General features: G+C 40.2%; 1 protein-coding gene across 1 annotated transcript in view; it reads left to right on the top strand.

The window, feature by feature from the left end:
- The first annotated feature begins 23 nt into the window (after nt 1–23).
- Nucleotides 24–20890, top strand: part of POP1 (POP1 homolog, ribonuclease P/MRP subunit) — a 32852-nt gene continuing 11985 nt past the window's right edge. The window contains exons 1-11 of the mRNA XM_058698679.1: nt 24–141; nt 1093–1236; nt 2923–3090; nt 4547–4722; nt 6021–6269; nt 10604–10691; nt 11117–11304; nt 12185–12441; nt 12565–12658; nt 14961–15072; nt 15645–15764. Coding sequence (XP_058554662.1) covers nt 1095–1236; nt 2923–3090; nt 4547–4722; nt 6021–6269; nt 10604–10691; nt 11117–11304; nt 12185–12441; nt 12565–12658; nt 14961–15072; nt 15645–15764 — 1594 coding nt within the window. The 5' untranslated portion in view covers nt 24–141; nt 1093–1094. The remainder of the gene's footprint in view (nt 142–1092; nt 1237–2922; nt 3091–4546; nt 4723–6020; nt 6270–10603; nt 10692–11116; nt 11305–12184; nt 12442–12564; nt 12659–14960; nt 15073–15644; nt 15765–20890) is intronic.

Raw genomic sequence — 20890 nt, forward strand, 5'->3', positions numbered from 1 at the left:
GGGCTCCCGGCCACGTGGAGGCCACGGCCGCGCTGGCGCATGCGCCCTGCAGATCGCTTGCCACACACGTCTCCACGGAGGGGAGTGTTGCAGAGCCTTGTCGTTCTGACCCGAGGAGCCCTGCCTCAGAGCCTTTGGCAGGTAGGTCGTGACGGGCTGGTGTCCCCCAGGGTCCGCGAGTTTGGGGGGAGTGTGTGTGGCGGTCCCCCGCCCGGCGCCCGCGCACCGGGCCGGCTTTCCTCCCGGTTTTCTTCCGCTCAGACCCCGCTGACCTCCTCTTCGTCCCTTGCAGCCTGCGCCTGGGCCCCGCTTTGCGGCCCCGCGCCTCCTACGGCCCCTGTGCTCGAGCCCCCTGCGTTGGTCATTTCCTCGCATTGTCCCGCCCGACGGACGCCGTTCTGGGAATGGGCTTGCACCCCTATCCTGCTGACCACTCTAGGGAATGAGTTGGGTCATTCAGGGGACCACGCTGAGATCTGGGCGTCGTCGTCCACCTAACGCCCCTCCCATGTTCCCATTCACGGGTGCCTCTTCTAGCTTTACAGGTCTCCACGCATCCCCCTCACATCTGAAGTGAGAGCCCTGGTGACTGGGATCTGCTTTCAAAAAGGAAGATAGGCTGGTCTCTTGGCAGATAGTCATGCTGTGTCAGAAGGCGTGGTACTTGGCCAAATATTTCTTATTCTGTTCATAAATGTATTATAGGCACACTTCACTCCATTTATGCATGCACGTGTACACTGAGCAAATTTATGTTGAGCCCCACTTTGTGCAAGGCACTCTGCTAGGTGTGATCTGGAATATACTAATAATGGTCTCTTCCATCAATAGACTTTTTTTTTTTTTCTTTTAAATTGGGTTTGTGGTGTTAATACCATTCATGGCTCCCCTAGAGATGCCCTGGTGATGAATCTCTGCTGTAGGTCAGGATCGTGATAGCATTTTGATATCATCAATCCACCTATAATAAATGAAGATTTATTTTACCGAAGAATCAAATTTTGAGTTACATGAATATTTATTTACTAAATGTTTTTTATTTTTGCATGGAAGTTCCCTTTCCCTATACCAAATTTATTATTTTCTTTCCAGAAATGTCTAATGCAAAAGAAAGAAAACATGCTAAGAAAATGAGAAATCAGCCCACCAACGTGACTTTATCCTCTGGCTTCGTGGCGGATAGAGCCACAAAGCACTATAATGGAGGTGGGAAATCTTTCCAAGCTCAAAAACAAGGTAAGATACACAAGGTACTCCCTCCACTCTGTTTGGATCAAAATGCTTATGTCAGCTCTTTTTGATAGTTATTATTTAAATGGTTAAATGACCTGCACTTTTTAAAAACAGATCAGTTGACCTTCATTATTCGCACATTTTGTTTTGCCCATTCACTTAGTTGTTAAGTTTATTTGTAACCCCCAAATTAATACTCATGGTACTTTGGTGGTTATTCGTGGATTTGCGAGGAGAGGGAAAAAATTTGAGTCACTCCATGTGGGCATTCTCAGCTGAGGTTCCCAGCTGCCTTGGTTCAGCTTTCTTACAGAGATGGCCAGAGGGTGGAGACTCTGATGGGCCAGTGCGGCATAATTCGGGAAGCCCCTGCTCTAGCTGGGGATTGAGTTCTAGTTGTGGGTGGCCTCAGACAGATCACTTAACACTTCTGAGCCTCTTTTTTCTAGTTGTAAAATAAGGGAAACAGAATCTACTAGGATGAGTTGTTTTTATGATTTGAGATCGCAATCCATGTGATGCGTATGTATATATATATGTATGTATGTGTGTATATATGTGTATATATGTATGTATATGTGTATGTATACTTGTGTACGTATATACATATATATATTTCTTGGAACAGTGGTTCATTATTTGCTAATTCAGCGTTCATTGTGACTTTATAGAGCGTAACTATTGGGAATGACAAGAATTGGCTGTATGTATCTTAGAACAGATATATTTCTACCTTAACAGTTATTATTAAATTACACTTCTTTATTTTCTAAAAGAAATAGTGTGTTTTGTATACATTTAACTTGTGTGCTGATTTTAGAACCTTATAAAGTGATATCAAGGTGTTAGTTGTTCATTGGGTAGCAATAGAAAATGCCAGTTTGGGAAGATAGCAAGCAGGTGAGCAAGAACTTTTGGGGGACACTTTAAAGAATAGTGTGCATTGGGTCTGGTGAAGTAAGTTTTAGACTCTTCTATTTGTAAGATTTAGATTTCAGATCCAACAGTTGATGCCTATCATGCCACATAAGCCTTAATGGGTCTTACCTCATTTAAATCTCCCAGTGACAAACCTTGTAACATGTTTCATGGTTTATAGGGGCTTAATAATTAACAGTATAATGGGAATAAGAGGAACACTGTAAAGTTCTCTGCTAGTCTCTCCCTCCCTTTGCAGACCGTGATTTGATGTCTTAAAGTCAGTGGTTTCAATGCACAGACATTTGTATAGACTTTGCTTTTATTTCTTTTCTTTAATTTAACACAGGCTCCCAACTTGAGTGTGGCAGAGAATTACGACAAAAGACTGAATATACAAAATCATGTAAATTGTAATATTGAAGGGAGCTTAGATTTAAAATTTATGTTGTACTCATAATTTATTGGAGAAAAGTTCAGAGAAAAGTTCCCTCATAATTTATATGCAAGGTTTATTTGTCATGCTGACAAGATGAGCCAGTATGCTGCCTGCTAGCTTTATCACCTTGGTCAAATTAATTCACCTCCCTATTGTAGGTAGATTTCCTCCTCTTTAAGGAAAGATAGTAATAGCCACCTTACTGGGTAGTTGTAGGATTAAAAACCTAATTAGCATTGATTGCCACCCAGCAAATGATGTTCTCCACTGTAATCTGTATTCCTCGTAAGGCTGACATATTTCTTTTTGTTTTCTTTTTGAAAACTAACTAGAGCTTCTTCCTGGAACTTCACGACCGCGGCATACCAAAATGATCCACCATTCCCCAGTTGATCCTGATGTGAATGAACAGTCTTCCTCCAAAATAATGTTTAAACAAAAGGGAGGATGGAAAGCAGGTCCTGAGGGCACCTCTCAGGAGATTCCCAAGTATATAACTGGTAGGTGTTTGTGAAGAAGTGAAGTTTGATTATACGATGAGCCCTTTGCTTCAGTGCTCTCCACCTTGGCCCTGCCTCCCCGTCTCTCTCCTCTCCTCCTTCCACTGAGGGTTCTTCTCGCCTCTAGTCTGGACTGTGGCTGTAGTTTCCTTGGGCCTGATTGCTCTCCATTCTTCAGTTTCTTCTTTTTTCCTCTTCTTGTTCTTGTAAGTCCTTATCTGTGAACTATTCTACTTTGTCCTAAAAACTTTTCCCTCGCCCCACTCCTTTTTAAAATATAAAATGGCATCTACATGCATTCTCCAAGGATGAAACCGAATTTAACACACTCCGAGGGCAACCAAAACCTTTATTATTTTTTTTTTTATTAAAAAAAATTTTTTTTTAATGTTTGTTTATTTTTGAGACAGAGAGAGACAGGGCTTGAACGGGGGAGGGTCAGAGAGAGAGGGAGACACAGAATCTGAAACAGCCTCCAGGCTCAGAGCCATCAGCACAGAGCCTGACGCGGGGCAGGAACTCACAGAATGTGAGATCATGACCTGAGCCGAAGTCGGACGCTCAACCGACTGAGCACCCAGGCGCCCCAACCAAGACCTTTAAATACCTGTCTCCAGGCCCCTTCAGATCTCTTCTCCTGTTACTCCCTCCCCCCATCACCTGCACCCCTGGTATGCACAACTCTGTATTCATTAGGTATGCCTTCTGGTCTCTGTGCCTGGTGGGAAAAATGCACTTAAATGTCCCCAGCACTCTGTTTACTTCAAAAAAAGGTCTGCTTTTCAATGAGGAAAACTAGTAAAGTTATGATTATATATTTAGAAAAAGCAAAAAATATTAAAGAAAACAAACTTTTGAAGTCACAACCTTTGTGACTTTAATTTTACTTTTTCTTTGTTTTCGTATGTGATTATTGCACTTGAAAATGGTTGTGGTTGGGGTGCTTGGGTGGCTCAGTTGGTTGAGCATCTGATTCTTGATTTTGGCTCAGGTCATGATCCCATGGTTTGTGAGATCAAGTCCCACGTTGTGCTCTGTGATGACAGTGCACAGCCTGCTTGGGGTTCTCTCTCTCTCTCTCTCTCTCTCTGCCCCTTCCCTGCTTACATGCTCTCTCTTCCTCAAAATAAATAAATAACTTTATATAAAAAAAATGGTTGTGATTTATATGGCATGTAGCCCTCTGTTTTAAGGAATTGTTTGTAAACATGCTTTTAAACTATTTTTATGGTTAAAAAAGTAACACTGAATCCTTATAGAGAACTTGAAAAAAAGTAGAAACAGAATGGCTTTATATATAATACAGATATAGCCACCATCTGTATTAATCTAATTAAGGGTTTGGGTGGTGGGTGAATTTTAAGTTCATATACGTCAAATCTGTCTTCCTTCTGAGATTGACCAGAAGTATTGATTCTAGACTTGTCTTTAATTATCATGCTATTTTTGTCTACAGCTTCTACTTTTGCTCAAGCCCGAGCTGCTGAAATCAGTGCTATGTTGAAAGCAGTGACCCAGAAATCTTCTAATTCACTGGTTTTCCAGACGCTGCCCCGGCACATGAGACGGAGAGCCATGAGCCACAATGTCAAACGCCTTCCCAGGCGGTTGCAGGAAATCGCCCAGAAAGAGGTATATGTTTCACTTAGTGTAAGTGTTCAAGTTAGTAGTTCCTAAAAGAAATTGAGAAATGTTAACCTAATAGAATTAAAGTGAAAACCAAAAGCAATGTACTCTTTTGCATTATTTTTGGATTTAATCATTATCCCCCCACCTTCCTCCTTGCTATCTAATTGGCAAGCAGTTGGATATTACATATAGCATTTGGAAACCCTTTCTTTCTTCTTTCTTTCTTTCTTTCTTTCTTTCTTTCTTTCTTTCTTTCATTTCTCTCTTTCTTCCTTCCTTCCTTCCTTCAATTTTTTTTTTTCATTAATTTCAGGTCCCTTTTTTTTTTTTTTTTAATGGTGTTAAATAGTTGATGTTCTGCTGTCAGATTAAAAATAAAATCCTGACCTTCTTACTACATAAGCAATTTTAGCTCTACGTTTTGGGGGTGTGGCCAGCTTAAAGTTGGAAAATCAAGAGAAAAAGCGGCAACAATGCCTAGTACTTGCCTTTTGACTTTTTCAACGTTGAAAACTTGAAACTTGGATTTAATTTTTCCTCAAGTCTAGTTGTTTTTGGCTTTATCAAAATTCTTCGCTTGGACATTTTTAGGTTGTCTCAGCTACCCATGTCTTTTACTAGTTGATTCAAAAGTTCCTCATGGAGTGCCTTCTGTGTGTGGTACTATACTGGTGTTGGGGTGAGAGGAGTTCAGCAAACTAACGGAGAAGAGTTTTGGGTTTTTTTCCCCCATAAAAGTTTAGCTCAGCTATGGAGGAGAGTAAGAGTGAAAACTGAACAGGAATTTTGTGCTTTCTAGATTTAGATTGTAAGGTTTGTCTCCCATGGCATTTGTCTATCAGTACCTAACTGACATTGAAATGTATAGGTTTTCCTCACTTCACGTTTTTCATCCTGTTTTGGGTTTAGTTCCAATCCCAGAGGTTTACAAAACAATAAAACCAATAACAAAAGAGCTGGCATCTTCTTCTCTTGCTCTCTAACATGAATAGCTACAATAAGCTTGCGTTATTGTGTGGAGCATTTTATAAAGACTCTAATCCTCATAGTCCACAAACTTGCCGGTTAGTAAGTGATAGAACTGTGCTTCCTCTCTGAGTTTGCCCGTTTCTGAAACCTTCACGCTTGCCTTCTGTCTGCTCTTTCACTGGAGAAATTGCCAAGTCAAAAAATTAAGCACACTGATGGAGTCTGAAAGGTACTCCCACCTAATCTAAAGTTAGTTGTTTGAATTCCTCACATGTAACTTTTATTTTGAGATAGTTACCAACTAGGACCCGCCTCTCTTCTTGAAATCGCAGGCAGAGAAAGCAGTGCACCAGAAAAAAGAACATTCAAAAAATAAATGCCATAAAGCTCGAAGATGTCACAAAAACCGGGTGCTAGAATTTAACCGTAGACAAAAGAAGAACATATGGTTAGAGACTCACATCTGGCACGCCAAACGGTTTCACATGGTCAAGAAGTGGGGCTACTGTCTCGGGGAGAGGCCGACAGTCAAGAGCCACAGAGCCTGCTACCGAGCCATGACAAACCGTTGCCTTCTCCAGGTATGCTTCTCTAGTTGGTTTTCTTTTTATGTTTGTTTAGACGAAATGGAAGTGATGTTTGGGCTCAGCTCTAAAGGATCAGGAAAGGAGAGAGTTGACGTGGCAGAGGAAGTCAGGTAAGAGGGAAGAATTGAAGTAAATTCGGTGTGATAAAGATGAAGAGAGTGAGACCATTAAGAGAGGATAACATTGGGGCGCCTGGGTGGCTCAGTCGGTTGAGCGGCCGACTTCGGCTCAGGTCACGATCTCGCGGTCCGTGAGTTCGAGCCCCGCGTCGGGCTCTGTGCTGATGGCTCAGAGCCTGGAGCCTGTTTCGGATTCTGTGTCTCCCTCTCTCTGACCCTCCCCCGTTCATGCTCTGTCTCTCTCTGTCTCAAAAATAAATAAACGTTAAAAAAAAATTAAAAAAAAAAAAAGAGAGGATAACATTAAGGGGAGATTAGTTCAGGAAAAATAGGTAGGAACCAGGTCCTGCAGGGTCTTGGTGGTCATGTTTGAAATTTATTCAGCATTGATTCATTTGGAAGTCATTCATCAACAACAAATATTTGTGTGCCCTTAGCAGTGTTCAGAATGCTGTTGTAGATGTTTAGGATTCAGTGGGATGCTAGGAAGTTTGTTTTAAATTCTCTGAGAGGACAGTTTGTTTTATGCCTGGTAATAGTATTTACCTGGTCGTCCCTCTCCCCTTCCCCAATTGGTAAATCAATGGCTTTCATTCTTCCAGGACATATTTAGACATTTACTCTTGGAAGATTCTGTCTTCAATGGCAGGATGGCCTTGACCAGGTTTTATTGTTTTTTAAGATTTTTTTATCTGCGTGTAGTTGACAAACAGTTACATTAGTTGCAGGTGTACAAAATAGTGATTCAACTTCTCTGTATTTTATGCTGTGCTCACCACAATGTAGCTACCTACCATCTGTCACCATCCAGCACTATTGCAGTATCATTGGCTGTATTCCCTGTGCCTGACCCTTTATCCCCCTGACCGATTCATTCCATAACTAGAAGCCTTGGCCAAGTTTTGAAAACCATTGGTGTTAGGAGTCTCTGATGCCTCTTGAAAGCAGTAGAGGAGAATAATCAATATAAAAACCTTTAAAAAAAAGTTGTGGTAAACTATACATAACATCAAATTTTACCGGTTTAATTACTTATTTAAGATTTTATTATTTATTTTTTAAAGTTTATTTATGTATAAAACATTAAAAAACTTAATTAAAAAAGGGGAACCTGGGTGGCTCAGTTGGTTAAGCATCTTACTTCGTTCAGGTCATGATCTCATGGTTTTGAGTTTGAGCCCCACATGGGGCTCTCGGTTATCAGCACAGAGTCTGCTTGGGATCCTCTGTCCCCCTCTCTCTCTGCCCCTCTCCCGCTTGTTCTTGTTCTCTCTCTCAAAAATAAATAAAACATTAAAAAAGTAATTAAATAAAGTGTATTTATTTTTAGACACAGAACAAGTGGGGGAGGGGCAGAGAGAGAGAGAGACAAAGAATCCCAAGCAGGCTCCATGCTGCCAGTGCAGAGCCCAATGGGAGGCTCAAACTCACGAAACTGAGAGATCATGACCTGAGCTGAAACCAAGAGTTGGACACTTAACCGACACCCATGTGCCCAAGGTTTTATTTTTGAATAATCTGTACACCCAGTGTGAGGCTCGAACTTGCAGCCCTGAGATCAAGAGCCACATGCTCCACTGACTGAGCCAGCCAGGCACCTCTTATTATTATTTTTTAAGGTTTATTTATTTTGAGAGAGAGAGAAAGAGAACAAGCCGGGACGGGGGAGAGAGAGGGGAACAGAGAACCTGAAGCAGGCTCCATGCTGACCGCAGAGAGCCCAATGTGGGGCTCAAACGCACAAACTGTGAGATCATGACCTGAGCTAATGTCGGATGCTTAGCTGACTGAGCCACCCAGGCACCCTACCCTTTAATTATTTTAAGTGCACAGTTCTGTGTCATTAACTATAGTCATATTGTTGTCTAAGTGTTATCACCATTCATCCCCAGGTCTTTTTCATCTTCCCCGTTGCTCACTCACCTACTCCCAGCAACCACCATTCTACTTTCTGTCTTTAGGAATTTGCCTATTCTAGATACCTCATATAAGGAGAATCACACAATATTTATCCTTTTGAGACTGGCTTACATCACTTAACATAACGTCTTCAAGGTTCAGCCATGTTGTGTCGTGTGTTGGAATTTCCCTTCTTTTTAAAGCTGAATAGTACTCCATTGTATGTACATACCACATCTTGTTTGTCTGTTTATCCAGCAATGGACATTTGGATTGCTTCCACCTTTTGGCTGTTGTGAATGATGCTGCTATGAAATGAACTTGCAAATATCTTTTCCAAGTCTCTGTTTTCAGTTCTTTGGGTATATACTTAGAAGTGGAATTGCTGTTTCACATGGTAATACCGTGTTTAATTTTTTGAGGAACTGCTCTACTGTTTTCCATAGAGGCTATGATATTTTTCATTCCAACCTGCAATGTGCCAGTGTTCAATTTCTCCATGTCCTCACTGATACTTACTATTTTTAGTTTATTTGATAATAGCCATCCTAATGGGTGTGAAATAATGCAAGAACCTTTTAAGGGCTTTTGATTTGAAGATTCAGCAGCAGAAATCATTGATTATAGTAAAATCCTTTATCTATATTGTGGAAACTGGGATCCAGAGAGATAAAGTGACTTGTCCAGGGTCATGCACCTTGTTGGTGGCTAGATAGCCTTTGGGCAGCTGATTTCCCTGGCCTGTGCTTTTTCTGTCATACACTGCCATTTCTCAAATTTTAAGACAGATGGGTAAGTTACTTCTTATTTGAGGCAAGATTTTTGCTGACGTTATCAGATATTTTCTTTACATTTGATCAGCCCTAAGTAACACAAATAATAGCTAATAGTAACAGACATTTTTGAGTACTTAATCTTATGCCAGGCCTGGTTTTAATGGTTTATATACATTTACTCTTTTAGTCCTTACAATACCACAACAGACGTAGTTAGCATTATTTCTACTTTACAGATGAGGAAACTAAGGAACAGAGAAGTTATGTAATTTACCCACGGCTATACAACCAGTGAGTGGTGACGTTGAGATTTCAGCCCAGGTCTGATGCCACGACTTCCAGGCTATTAACCGTTGTTTGGTGCTGACACTCAGTTGTACAGATTTGGGTGTGGTTCACCTGCACACTGATAGCTGATGGTGGGTCCCTGCTGCTGGGAAGATTTCTGTGTGTGTGATAGCCCTGATTTCTGTGAGTTTGTCAGAAGCTTAGCTATAGTTTCCCTTTTAGTCTCAGGTGCTGAGTGTACTGAAATTGCTTAAATGTGATGTGGCAGACGGACTGGTTTGGGGGTCAGTGAGCCCAACTCGAATGCTGGCTTCTCCACTTGCTGATATATAGCTTTGTTCAGGGACAGTCTCTGTGTCGGTATCCTCGTCTGTCATACGGCAGCAGAAAGTACCTGGCTCGTCACGTGTTGGTATGTGTACCATGTAGTAGATGACGCCCAGGCCCTGGCACTCAGCATCCGTTCAGTGACTGTTACTGTTGTTTTGGTTCTTTAACATACTTGTTTTACTAGCTCAGTTGATCTCTTGCCATCTCATTTAAGTCGGTAAGGTCTTGCTCTCATTACTTTCATTTTTCCTTGAACATTGTTTAGTCAGAGTTGAATATCCTAGTCAAGATTAAGCATGGGAGGAATACAGGATAAATTAATTACGACATGTCTCTAGGTTCAGTGTTAAATAATCTTGGAGTCCTGAATTAGCTAACCAAAGTGAACTTTAGCATAACTTTGCAGAATATATTGGTATTGTGGTATTCTACTCTGATTTCTTAGATAGATTTGGGGGAGGAATAACCCTTTACTTAGAGGCAGCAGTTTTTATACTCTACTTAAAACTTGTTTGTAAAAATGGCATAAAATGCAGATTAAAAAAAAATGTTTTATTTATTTAAGTAATCTCTGCACCCCATGTGGGGCTCGAATTCATAGCCCCAAGATCAAGAGTCTCATGCTCCTCTTACTGAGCCAGCCAGGTACCCCCACAGATTTTCTTTCTAGAAATGACACAGTAACTTAAATTTTAAATGAAAATTCATTTTGATTTTGCTTTAGATTGGTTTAAAAATATTTGCTAATGTCCTAAGAATAGACAGGGTTCAGGTTTTGTCTTAAAGAAATGATAGTTTTGGCAATTTGTTCTGAGTCTTGGACTGGTAGAAGTTTTTCTGACGTGGCTTTTGGCGTGTTACAATTTTCCCCCATGACCCATTCTAAGTATTTGATTACGTCTCTTCCTTTGTGCAGGATCTATCCTACTACTGTTGTTTGGAGCTGAAGGGCAAAGAGGAAGAAATACTGAAGGCACTTTCTCCGATGTGTAGTATAGACGCAGGTAAACTGGTTTTAAAGCTGAATGCTCTTTTAGTCTTTGTGCATTTGTTCATTTCATGAGCAAGTAAGTGTTTTGGAATTTAAATATATATAAAATGCGTAAGACAGTTCTTGTTCTCAATGAGAATGTTAATGTAAGAAAGGTGGGGTGGTTTCAAATTATTTGTAGCATTGTTAAGTGGAAGGTGAGAGAACCTTTATTTTGGTGTAGTGAATTCAGTGGGGCAAAAACTCAGTCCCCATTCATTCATTCATTCATTCATTCAATGTTTATTGAGAATTTACTGTGTGCCAGGCTTTGATCTATGCAGTGGTCAACACCAGCACCTCATCCCTCATAGAGATAGACAGCAGGTAACAGGATGGCAATCAGGAAATATTATCTCAGCACTGGAAATCAGAGAATTTTGTTTTTGTTTGTGTCAGGACTGACTTTTGCAGCAGTTCACTACTTGTCTGGAAAACGCCAAGGTAGTATCATACTTCACCGGGCAAATAAATACCCTAGAGAGATGCTGGGGCCTGTTACATTTATTTGGAAGCCTGAGTGGACCCCTGGTCACACTTCTGAGAGCAGGCAGTTATGGATCTGGCTTCATCCAACTCTGAAACAGGTATAATCCTTGAGTTATTTCCTCATGACTCTGTTACTGCATTCTTAATTCCTGTTGAAATCAATGCTCTGGAAATTTAAATAGTATAAAAGTTTCGCTGAGAACTTGGTATTAGAATATAGGGAAGAACGTTACGTGAATATGAAATGAAGCAAATCTTGACCTTTCACTTTTTAGTAAATCCTAAGTGGAAGTAGAGACAAAACCCACCATATTATGTACGCAGTGGCTTGAAATGCTGCATTTGGTCTAATGGTCCTACCAGGTCTGAATTGCTTCGTTGGTATCCAGGTCCTTGTAAGAACCTCTTTGATGATAAGAAGCTATTTTGAGTAATTCAGATGATTTCTTTTTTTTTTTTTTTAAGTTTATTTATTTTGAGAGAGAGAGAGAGCATGTGTGTGTGTGTGAGGGAGGGACAGAGAGAGAGAGACAATCCCAAGCAGGTTCTGTGCTGCCAGTGCAGAGCCTGATGTGGGGCTCGAACACACCAACCTGAGATCATGACCTGAGCCAAAATCAAGAGTTGGGCGCTTAACCGACTGAGACACCCAGGCGCCCCAAATTCTGATGATTTCTAATCTCTCTTTTTTTTTCTTGGCGTAGTCACCGCTTTTTTCTGGTAGACTATAAATTTTCTCTTTAATCTGATTTTGGAAAATGTTAATTGTTCAGAGTAGTCACATTATTTTCATTAATCTTTGACACTTTGAAGTTTTTTTGTTTCAAGTGTTGTGCACTGTTCGGCAGCACCAAAAAAGCTTTTTGATAAATCATGATGAATTTCGTTTAATTTGTAAAGGGATAAAAATGTATATTTTTAAAGGAAGAAAAAAATAATACGAACTGAACTGCCTGAAGTTTTTAAATATTTCCTTAGGATATTTTAGAGGAAATAAAAGCAGCGTGCCAGTGTATGGAACCCATCAAATCAACTGTCTGTACCCCAGAGCCCCTGCTGACACCATCGCAGGAAAAAAGCCAAACGGAACTACCTGATGAGAGAATTGGCAAGAAAAGAAAACGGAAAGATGATGGAGAAAATGCTAAACCGGTTAAAAAAGTCATCGGTGATGGAACTAGAGATCCACATCAACCATATTCTTGGGTCTCTCCAGCCACGGGCGTTATAATCAGGTACAGGTGAATTCTCTCTGAATCCTCCGAACAATTTTAGTGAAGACTTGTTCTGTTTTTGCCAGTGGCTCAGACACTGTGTATGATGAAGGTTTCCATCTTAAGATCTTTTCTCTCTTTCAGTGATTTGACGATGGAGATGAACAGGCTCCGGTTGATCGGTCCACTTTCCCACTCCATCCTAACTGAGGCACTAAAAGCTGCTTCTGTCCATACCGTAAGAGTAAATGTGACTGTAGTGGTTTAATCCAGTTATGTCCTTCCTAGCAAATTTGAAACCTAACATATTTCAGTAGCATTTTGGGCCACGCCCTATAAATGTTTATTTCTCTACTTATGTTTAGTATCAAATACTTTGTCATCTTTCACTTCTAGAGGAACAAATCTAGGGAAATCTAGTAAGTAAGCTAACTTGTTCTTGTTTAAGTGCATACTCTCCTTGCAAGTTTGTGAGTTTTGTGGGTAACAGAGAACCCCTAAAATCACTGAAAGTGTGTACCGGGTTTTATTTGTTTGTTTGTACTTGTGTGGTGCGTATTTTCTGGGGCTTAAGGGTCTGTGATCCCTAAAAGGTTAAGAGCAATATGTCTAGTGCAGCAGTGTCTAGTAGAATTTTCTGCAAGGATGATAGTCTTCTGTGGCATCCATATGGTAGCCATTAGCCACATGTAGTTCTTGAGCACTTGAAGTGTGGCTAGTGTGACTGAGGAACTGATTTTGTACCTTTGATTAATTTTAATTAAATAAAGATAGCTCTCTGTGGCTGGTGGCTACCAAGTGGACCACGCAGATATAGAGAGGAGAGATTAAGTTAGGAATCAGACACTCGGATTCAGATCCTATTTGTTTCCTCTGTATTAGTGCAACTCACCCTTCGTTGACTGTGCCTCTCACAGATTTGACATGGCCAAATAAGATGTTAAGCCTGAATAGGTTTTGAGCTTTTAATGAAGAAAGATACTTTAAAAAACAAAGGCAGCTTCTCCTTCCCTCCCTCTCTCTCTCTCTTTCTCTCTCTTCCCCTCTCCATCGCTTCCACACCTGCCTCAACCTCTGTGTCTCTTGCCTGAATACTGAAGCAGCTTTTTCGCTTCCTCTACTGTTCCTTCTTTTCACTCCATTCTCCATGCAGGCAATGGAATGATCTTTTAACAATTTATTCACATCATGTTACTTTCCAATTAAAAGCTTTTGAATAGTTTCTTATTGTATTTATGGTAAAATCCAAAGCCTTTAATGTGACTTCATACTCTTGTGCCTTCCTGCGTCTGCCCTCATCTCTCCTCACCTGCATCTCAGTCACACTGGCCTTCTTTCAGGTCCCAGAATATGTCAAATCTCCTCTCCTTTAGAGCCTTCATACCCTCTTTCCCCACCGGGCTGAACTTTCTGCCCCCCACCTCCTCCTCCGGCCCCTGCCTTTTCTTAGCTAAACCCTCCTTGTTCTTCACATTTCAGCCTCTATTATCATTTCCCTCTAGAATCCTTTCCTGACCCCCAAGTTAACTTATATAAGTTATATTTCATCATATTTTGCACATTTCCTCAATTTATATGTCTAGATCTGCTTAGGTACTTATGCGATGTTCACATGGAGCTTTGATGGCAAAGATTCTGTCTCCAGTGCTTAGCACAGTGCCTGGCACAGAGTAGGGGCTCCACTCTAGCTAATAAGTTGCTCAGTGAGGATCTGAACCTAAGAAGTTAGGTTCCAGAGCCTGTACTTTAAACCTGTAAGCTAGTCTGAGTTTCTGTGAGGTAAATAGCCCATATGTTAACACGGTGCTTCTTTAGAATCTGTTGGAGCACATCCTACTTCAGTGAACTTCAGTATGAATCAGGGCTATAGGTTCTCTTCCTTGGTGTGTAACTGGTGCTTGAGGTGCTCTTTGGTTTTTTGTTTTAAGGGTTTTTGTGTTTTGTTTTGTTTTGTTTTGTTTTGTTTTGTTTTGTTTTCAGTAATCTCTGTACCCAGCATGGGGCTTGTGACCCCATCGAGAGTCATACTCCTCTCTGCCAACTGAGCCAGCCAGGTACCCCTGAGGTGCTTTTTGAAACCTTGCTCGATTCCTGTTTCTGTCTGAGAAAAATATAAGTAAAGCATTTGTGTGTCTTATTTGAAGTTTTTTGGAATAATGTGATTATAAGATATCTTTTTGCTTTTTCAAACAGAAGGTTTCGTTTTCCTTTGGTGGGGAACGTTTTGTTACTTAATTGGTATGAAGTTGGTGGTAGTAGGAGAGGAGCAAGGAGCAGGCCTCTTTTGTCAATAGTGTGCTGACAGAAGAATGCAGCTATGGAGTAGCTTGGGTGGTCTCTCTGAAAACCATGGATATTGTTGTTAGTGTGTGAAATCTCGAGAGAACTGTAACACTATGTCCTTGCCTCCAGTGAGAAGAGTAGTCAGTCTGGTGTTAATTACTGTGTTAAATATAATGGCAGTTTCTCACATATCACAGCCATAATAAAATTATCAAGTCCGATTCATTATTTGGTGAATAGGAATTGTTATTTTTCAGGAGGGAGAGGACACAGAGAAGACACCTCACCATTGGTGGATTGAAACCTGTAAGAATCCTGATAGCGTTTCCCTTCATCACAAACAAGAAGCCATTTTTGAATTGTTGGGAGGTATTCAGAGGGAATGCTGACTGGGTGGTTTGGGGAAGAAGGGAGGAGTGGGAAGTGGGTTCAAAGAGTGTTTTACAGTTGGGCTGCCTACATGGAGTGGTACTTTTTAACTTGTTACTGCTTGTCATAATATAGCAAGAAAACATGTCGGAGAGGTACCTGACTCAGTGAGCGTGGGAAACGCTATTTGAGTATATGTTAGTATTCCAAATAGCTCCCATTCTGTTATGATAGGTAAACACATAGACCAGGTACTAAACCAAGGACTAAACTTACTTGTATGTAATTGCGTTTGTGTATAAAGCTACTGTAGTTATCAGTGATGGCAATATACATGTTCGTGTTGTAAAATAATGTTTTGTTAATTTAATGTTTTTGGTAAGAAACGTCATTCTTTATGAATGTTAATCTACTCCCTAAAAGTATTAATAGGAAAAAAGAGGAATACATGTTTTTTAATAGCCCAAGAAGAAATTTTTATTAAAAAAACTGAAAATATAAGCATATGTATATATATTGTGAGTGACTTTGTGTAAACTTGGTTTTTTTGTTTGTTTTTATTTTTGTTAAAGGAATAACATCACCAGCAGAAATTCCAGCCGGTACTATTTTGGGACTGACAGTTGGGGATCCTCGAATAAATTTGCCTCAAAAGAGGTCCAGAGTTTTGCCCAACCCAGAAAAATGCCAAGGTAAAGTTTCTAGAACACTCTTGGTTTTTCTTACAGTTTTGAGTAGTTTAGTCCCATTGGAAGACTTCTGTCTGACACCTCTGCATTAACTTCACTTATGAAAAGTTGAGATGATCTTTACCTGCCTCCTTTTCAAGGTGATTATGACCAAAGGAGATGGTGTGTTTGGAAGTGTCTTTTAGCTTTGAGACATGTAGCCTGATCCTTACGTTCATTTTTTCCCCCTTGAGTTCTTTATTTTTAGTATCTGGTAAAAACTGTCTTTCTGGAAACTGGGTTCTCTGAAAATGGCTGGCATTTCAGAATTTTAATTGTGAGGAAGGGATCCGCACCCGCAGCTGGTCTTGTGCTCATTGGAAGCCTCTGTCTGACCATACAGATGATCCAGGTTCGAATCCTGGCAAGGCCATCCCAGGTGCTGAAGGGTAAGATGTCTTGGTTTAGACTCAGTGGAGTGGCTCACGGGAGTTGTTTGGTGGGGGTGGCCTAGGGCAGGAGCTGGCTAAAATTTTAGTCTAGTCTCACGTTTGCCACACTGGTGCTAATATCTCATTGTATTTACTGTCATTTAAACACTCTTCATTGGAGGAATCATAAAATTTCTGTTGTGAATTTTGAGAGGAAAAATACAGGTATGTGTAGTAACAACTTCAGTTTTGTTTGTTTTTTCGTTTGTTGTTTTTTTTTCACCTCCACATGTAGTTAATAGCTTATTAAGGGAGCAATAAATTACTGTCTCAGGACCTTACATGAAAGGTGGATTGGATGAGAGAGGTGTAGAGGTGTTTGAAGATATATAGGCAACTTAGTTAATTGCCTTAGACTTTTCTCAATGAGTTGTTGCCTCTTTCTTTTCTTTTTTAATGGCATTATGGTGTGGTGCAACCATGAAAATTGTAGTGTTCACTATGCCATTAAATGTTGACTACAATAATCGCCTTAAAGCCATAGTTAAACTCTATTTAGTTTCCTTGGCTGCCTGCAATCCTTTTTTGGAATGAGGCAGTTATATATTAAACACTTTAAAAAAAATATTTATTTATTTTAGAGAGTGAGTGAGTGGGGGAGTGCAGAGAGAGAGGGAGACAGAGGATCTGAAGCAGGCTCTGTGCTAATAGCAGAGAGCCTCGTTTGGGGCTTGAACTCAACGAACTGTGAGATCATGAACTGAGCTGAAGTCAGAAGCTACTGAGCCACCCCTGTATTAAATACTTTTTAAGGCTTTTATCTTAATATAAATCAGTTCCAGGAAAATTAAAGTTCATCTTGAAAAACATGATTTAATTTCTATAAAAGCTTACTGTATTATCGGTCATTGTATTTTATTAAAACCGTTTTAAGTAATTTCTTTGAAGACATAGTCATATGTGAGTCACATAAAGCAGTAAACTTTTTAAAGCAGTATTATATCAATATTACTAACAAATGTGACATATCATCTAGGATTATAATTCAAAATTAAAGTTAGAAATAAACTTTGATGAGCTGGGTCAATTGATGGAAGACTAATCCTTGGAAGAATCTCAATGTCACGATCTAAAACTTAATTCTCTGATATAGAACTTCCAGTTTCTCTTTCTATATCTGAAGTCATTCGCTGCCTTTTTGACTTAGGAAATTACAAGGGTTTAAGGAGCTATATGCCAGGAAAGGGGCATTTGCCCCAAAACCTAAATACATATTTTCTTAATTAAAAAAAATTTTTTTAATGTTCATTTTGAGAGAGGGAGGGAGGGAGGGTAGGGACAGAGAGAGAGGGAGAGACAGTATCTGTAGCAGCTCCAGGCTCTGAGCTGTCAGCACAGAGCCCGACATGGGGCTCAAACTCATGAACTGGGAGACCATGACCTGAGCCGAAGTTGGAAGCTTAACTGACTGAGCCACCCAGGGGCCCCATATTTTCTTCTTATATCACAGTATCCGAATGATATATACCCTCTCTTTTCAGAGTTCTCTAATTCCTAGTACACATGAGAAGATAGTTTGTTATCCACATAAGTCAAACCCTTCTTTATGGTTTAAGTAGCACCAAAATTGGTCCATTTTGTCTGTTAACAGCCTTAAAACCTTAAAGGCTAAAGGAGTGTCTTTTCTTACTCATTAAAGCCCCTTTTGGTCACAATTTTTATGTTAATGAGGTGGAAAGCCTCTAAGGATGGTGGGCTGGTGACCAGGGGAACCAACCACAAGGTAAGAAGGTTGGAATTTTCAGCCCTTTTACCCCTGCCCCATCCAGACCTGCTTGTGGAAAGGGGCAGGGGTTAGGGATTGAGTTTCATTGTCAACAGCAATGATTTAATCAGACTTGCCTACTTGATTAAGCCTCCATAAAAATCTTACACTGTTGGGGTTCGGAGAACTTCCGGTTTTTTAAACACATGGAGGTTTTGGGAAGGTGGTTAAGTCCAAAGAGGTCAAGGGCATCCCTTCCCTCATACCTTACCCTATGCATCTCTTCCATCTGGCTGTTTCTGAGTTAAATCTTTTTATTTAAAAACAGAAAAGAACATTACATTAGTAGTAAGTAAACTGTTTTCTTGAGTTCTGGGAGCCATTCTAGCAAATTATTGAATTTGAGGAGGGGGTCATGGGTGAGACCAATTTATAGCCAGCTGGTCAGAAGTACAGGAAACCAGGGACTTTGAATTGGCATTGGCATCTGAGGAAGGGGCAGTCTTGTGGGACTGAGCCCTGAAACTGTGGGATCTGACACCATCTCCAGGTGGATAGTGTCAGAATTGATTTGGATTGTAGAACATCAGCCGGTGTTGCAGAATTGCTTGCTCTGGGGAAAATGGCTACACATTTGCGTGTCAGAAGTATTGAGAATAGAACAGCAAGAGTGCAGAGAAGGAAACAGTTTCTTTCAGTGAAGAACCTGAAGTAACGATGCATATTGATGCTTTGAGGGGGGCCTGGGTGGCTCAGTCAGTTGAGTGTCCAACTCTTGATTTCAGCTCAGGTCATGATTCCAGGGTCATGGGATTGAGCCTCTTGTTGGGCTCCATGCTCAGCATGGAGCCTGCTTAAGATTCTCTCTCTTTCCCCACCCTGCTCTCTCCCACACTCACGCGTGCACGCTCTCTCAAAATAAAAAATAAAAATGAAGAAAAAGTTTACTTGATCATTTGATTCTTGAATTTGATTTAAATGTTAATAGTGTGTTTTTGCAAATCTTTTCAACGTAACACAGTATTTTACCATGTAAATAAAATCGAATTTCTCTTGTACTGTTATTTTAGTATGTGTTCTCTTTCGCATCTGCTGATTTGCCCTGTTTTAACTAGTCTTTGTCTTCCAGAGATGGATTTGCTTTAGACAATGCTTTACGTTGTGCTCATGGAATTTTTATAATCTTTCTCTTTACCCACTCTTTGGTAGTGTGTACCCAAACCACGGGAAGAGTCAAGTTGCCTTTAGAGTGATAGGTGAGAGATTGTCCCTTTTTACAGCTTTTCCAAGCACCTTCAGAGCACTGATCTATAGTTGACTCTCAAAGTGTCCAATTATTGGTCATTTTGTCCCAACTTCTCTGTTTCTGCTCTTGGGAGAAAAATCCCTCAGCTTCAGCTGTGCCCCTTAAACTGTTCTGCATATTTAATTTAGAGTGAATCTAAAGATTATAAATTTGGTTTACTTGATTCCCAAATGAGAAAAGCATTTATTAATTTCCTTTGCTTCTGTAAGGAAACTTATTAAGAAAGTTTTAATTTAAAATTTGGTCATCCTCAAATCTACTTAAGAAAAGAGGAAACAAGCTATTTCCTTCAACCTTTAAGTTATTCTGGAGTTATGTAGTTAATTAGAAGGGTTTTGCCTGTGTATGAAAGAAAATATGCTTAATATGAGCTTTGGGCAAAGGACTTAGAATTACATTCAGAATTGATAAGTCATTCGAGGCCCACTGACGTGCATGCTGACTCAGCTGGTAATACTCTCTTTCTCTCAACTACTGAAGACTGTTGACCTAAAAGGGCCTTCCCTTTTGCCTTCAGACATATTCTGTTTTGTTTTAAATAGATGTTACATTTTAGAACAGCTTTAGGTTCATAGCAAAATTGAGTGGAAGGAATAGAACGTTCCTGCTCCCACATATGCACAGCCCCCATGAAACTGCATTGACACATGGTTGTGCAGAGTCCATCGTTTATATTACGTTCACTCTTGGTGTTTTATGTGGGATTTGACACATTTATAACAACACGAGTCCACCATTGTAGTATCATAAAATAGTCTCACTGCTCTAAAAATTTGTGCTCTCCCGATTCATCTCTCATTCCCTCTCTCAGCCTTCATCTTTTTACTGTCTTCATAATTTTCTTTTCCAGAATGTCGTATAGGTGGAATCATACAGTATGTATCCTTTTCAGATGATCTTCTTTCACTTTGTAATATGCATCGGAGCTTCTTCCATGTCTTTTCATGGCTTGGTAGCTCATTTCTTTTTAATTCTGAATAAAATTCCATTGTCTGGATATACTACCTACTTTGTTTCATCTATTTGTTTACTATTATTTTTTTAGACTATTTAGAGGTGAGGTCGTGCTTTCCTGTGCCATGTCTTTTGTCTGCAGCCAGCTCTGAATAGAATCTCAGTTCTGTCACTCAAAATCTATGGCGGGACCCCACAGGAAGGCATTCTGGGTAGATAGGGGCTGTTTGAAATGGAGCCCGTTTGCTCCTAGACAGGCTGTGTGAACTTCACGGCACACAGCACTGTTACTCGGGATGCTGTTGGTTATTATCTCTATGAGGAACCGCAGCAACTAGAGGCAGTTTCTGCTTTAAGGAGCTTTTATCTCCAATCTTTTCATCAATTTAATATTCTCTATCTTTGTTCTCCCCTGAAATCTGTCACACTGTGGCTCAGTCACTTCCAACTTATTTTTTTCTGGCCATCAGACCCATGCAGGTACGTGCCTTTGAGTGACCTTTCTTTATAGGCAGTTTAGACCTTAGCCCAAACTCAGGAATTGTCTTTCTTTCCTTCTTTTTTTTTTTTTTCTTTTAATTTTTCAGTCCAAAAAAATAAGATCTGGAAGATTTTTTACCCTTAGTGGACTGCATGTGGGAAATCTCATCTATCAATATATATGTTTATAAATGAAAAAGTTTCTCCTTTTTTT

Source organism: Neofelis nebulosa, chromosome 14 (assembly GCF_028018385.1).
Source record: "Neofelis nebulosa isolate mNeoNeb1 chromosome 14, mNeoNeb1.pri, whole genome shotgun sequence".
Classification (NCBI taxonomy): Eukaryota; Metazoa; Chordata; class Mammalia; order Carnivora; family Felidae; genus Neofelis; species Neofelis nebulosa.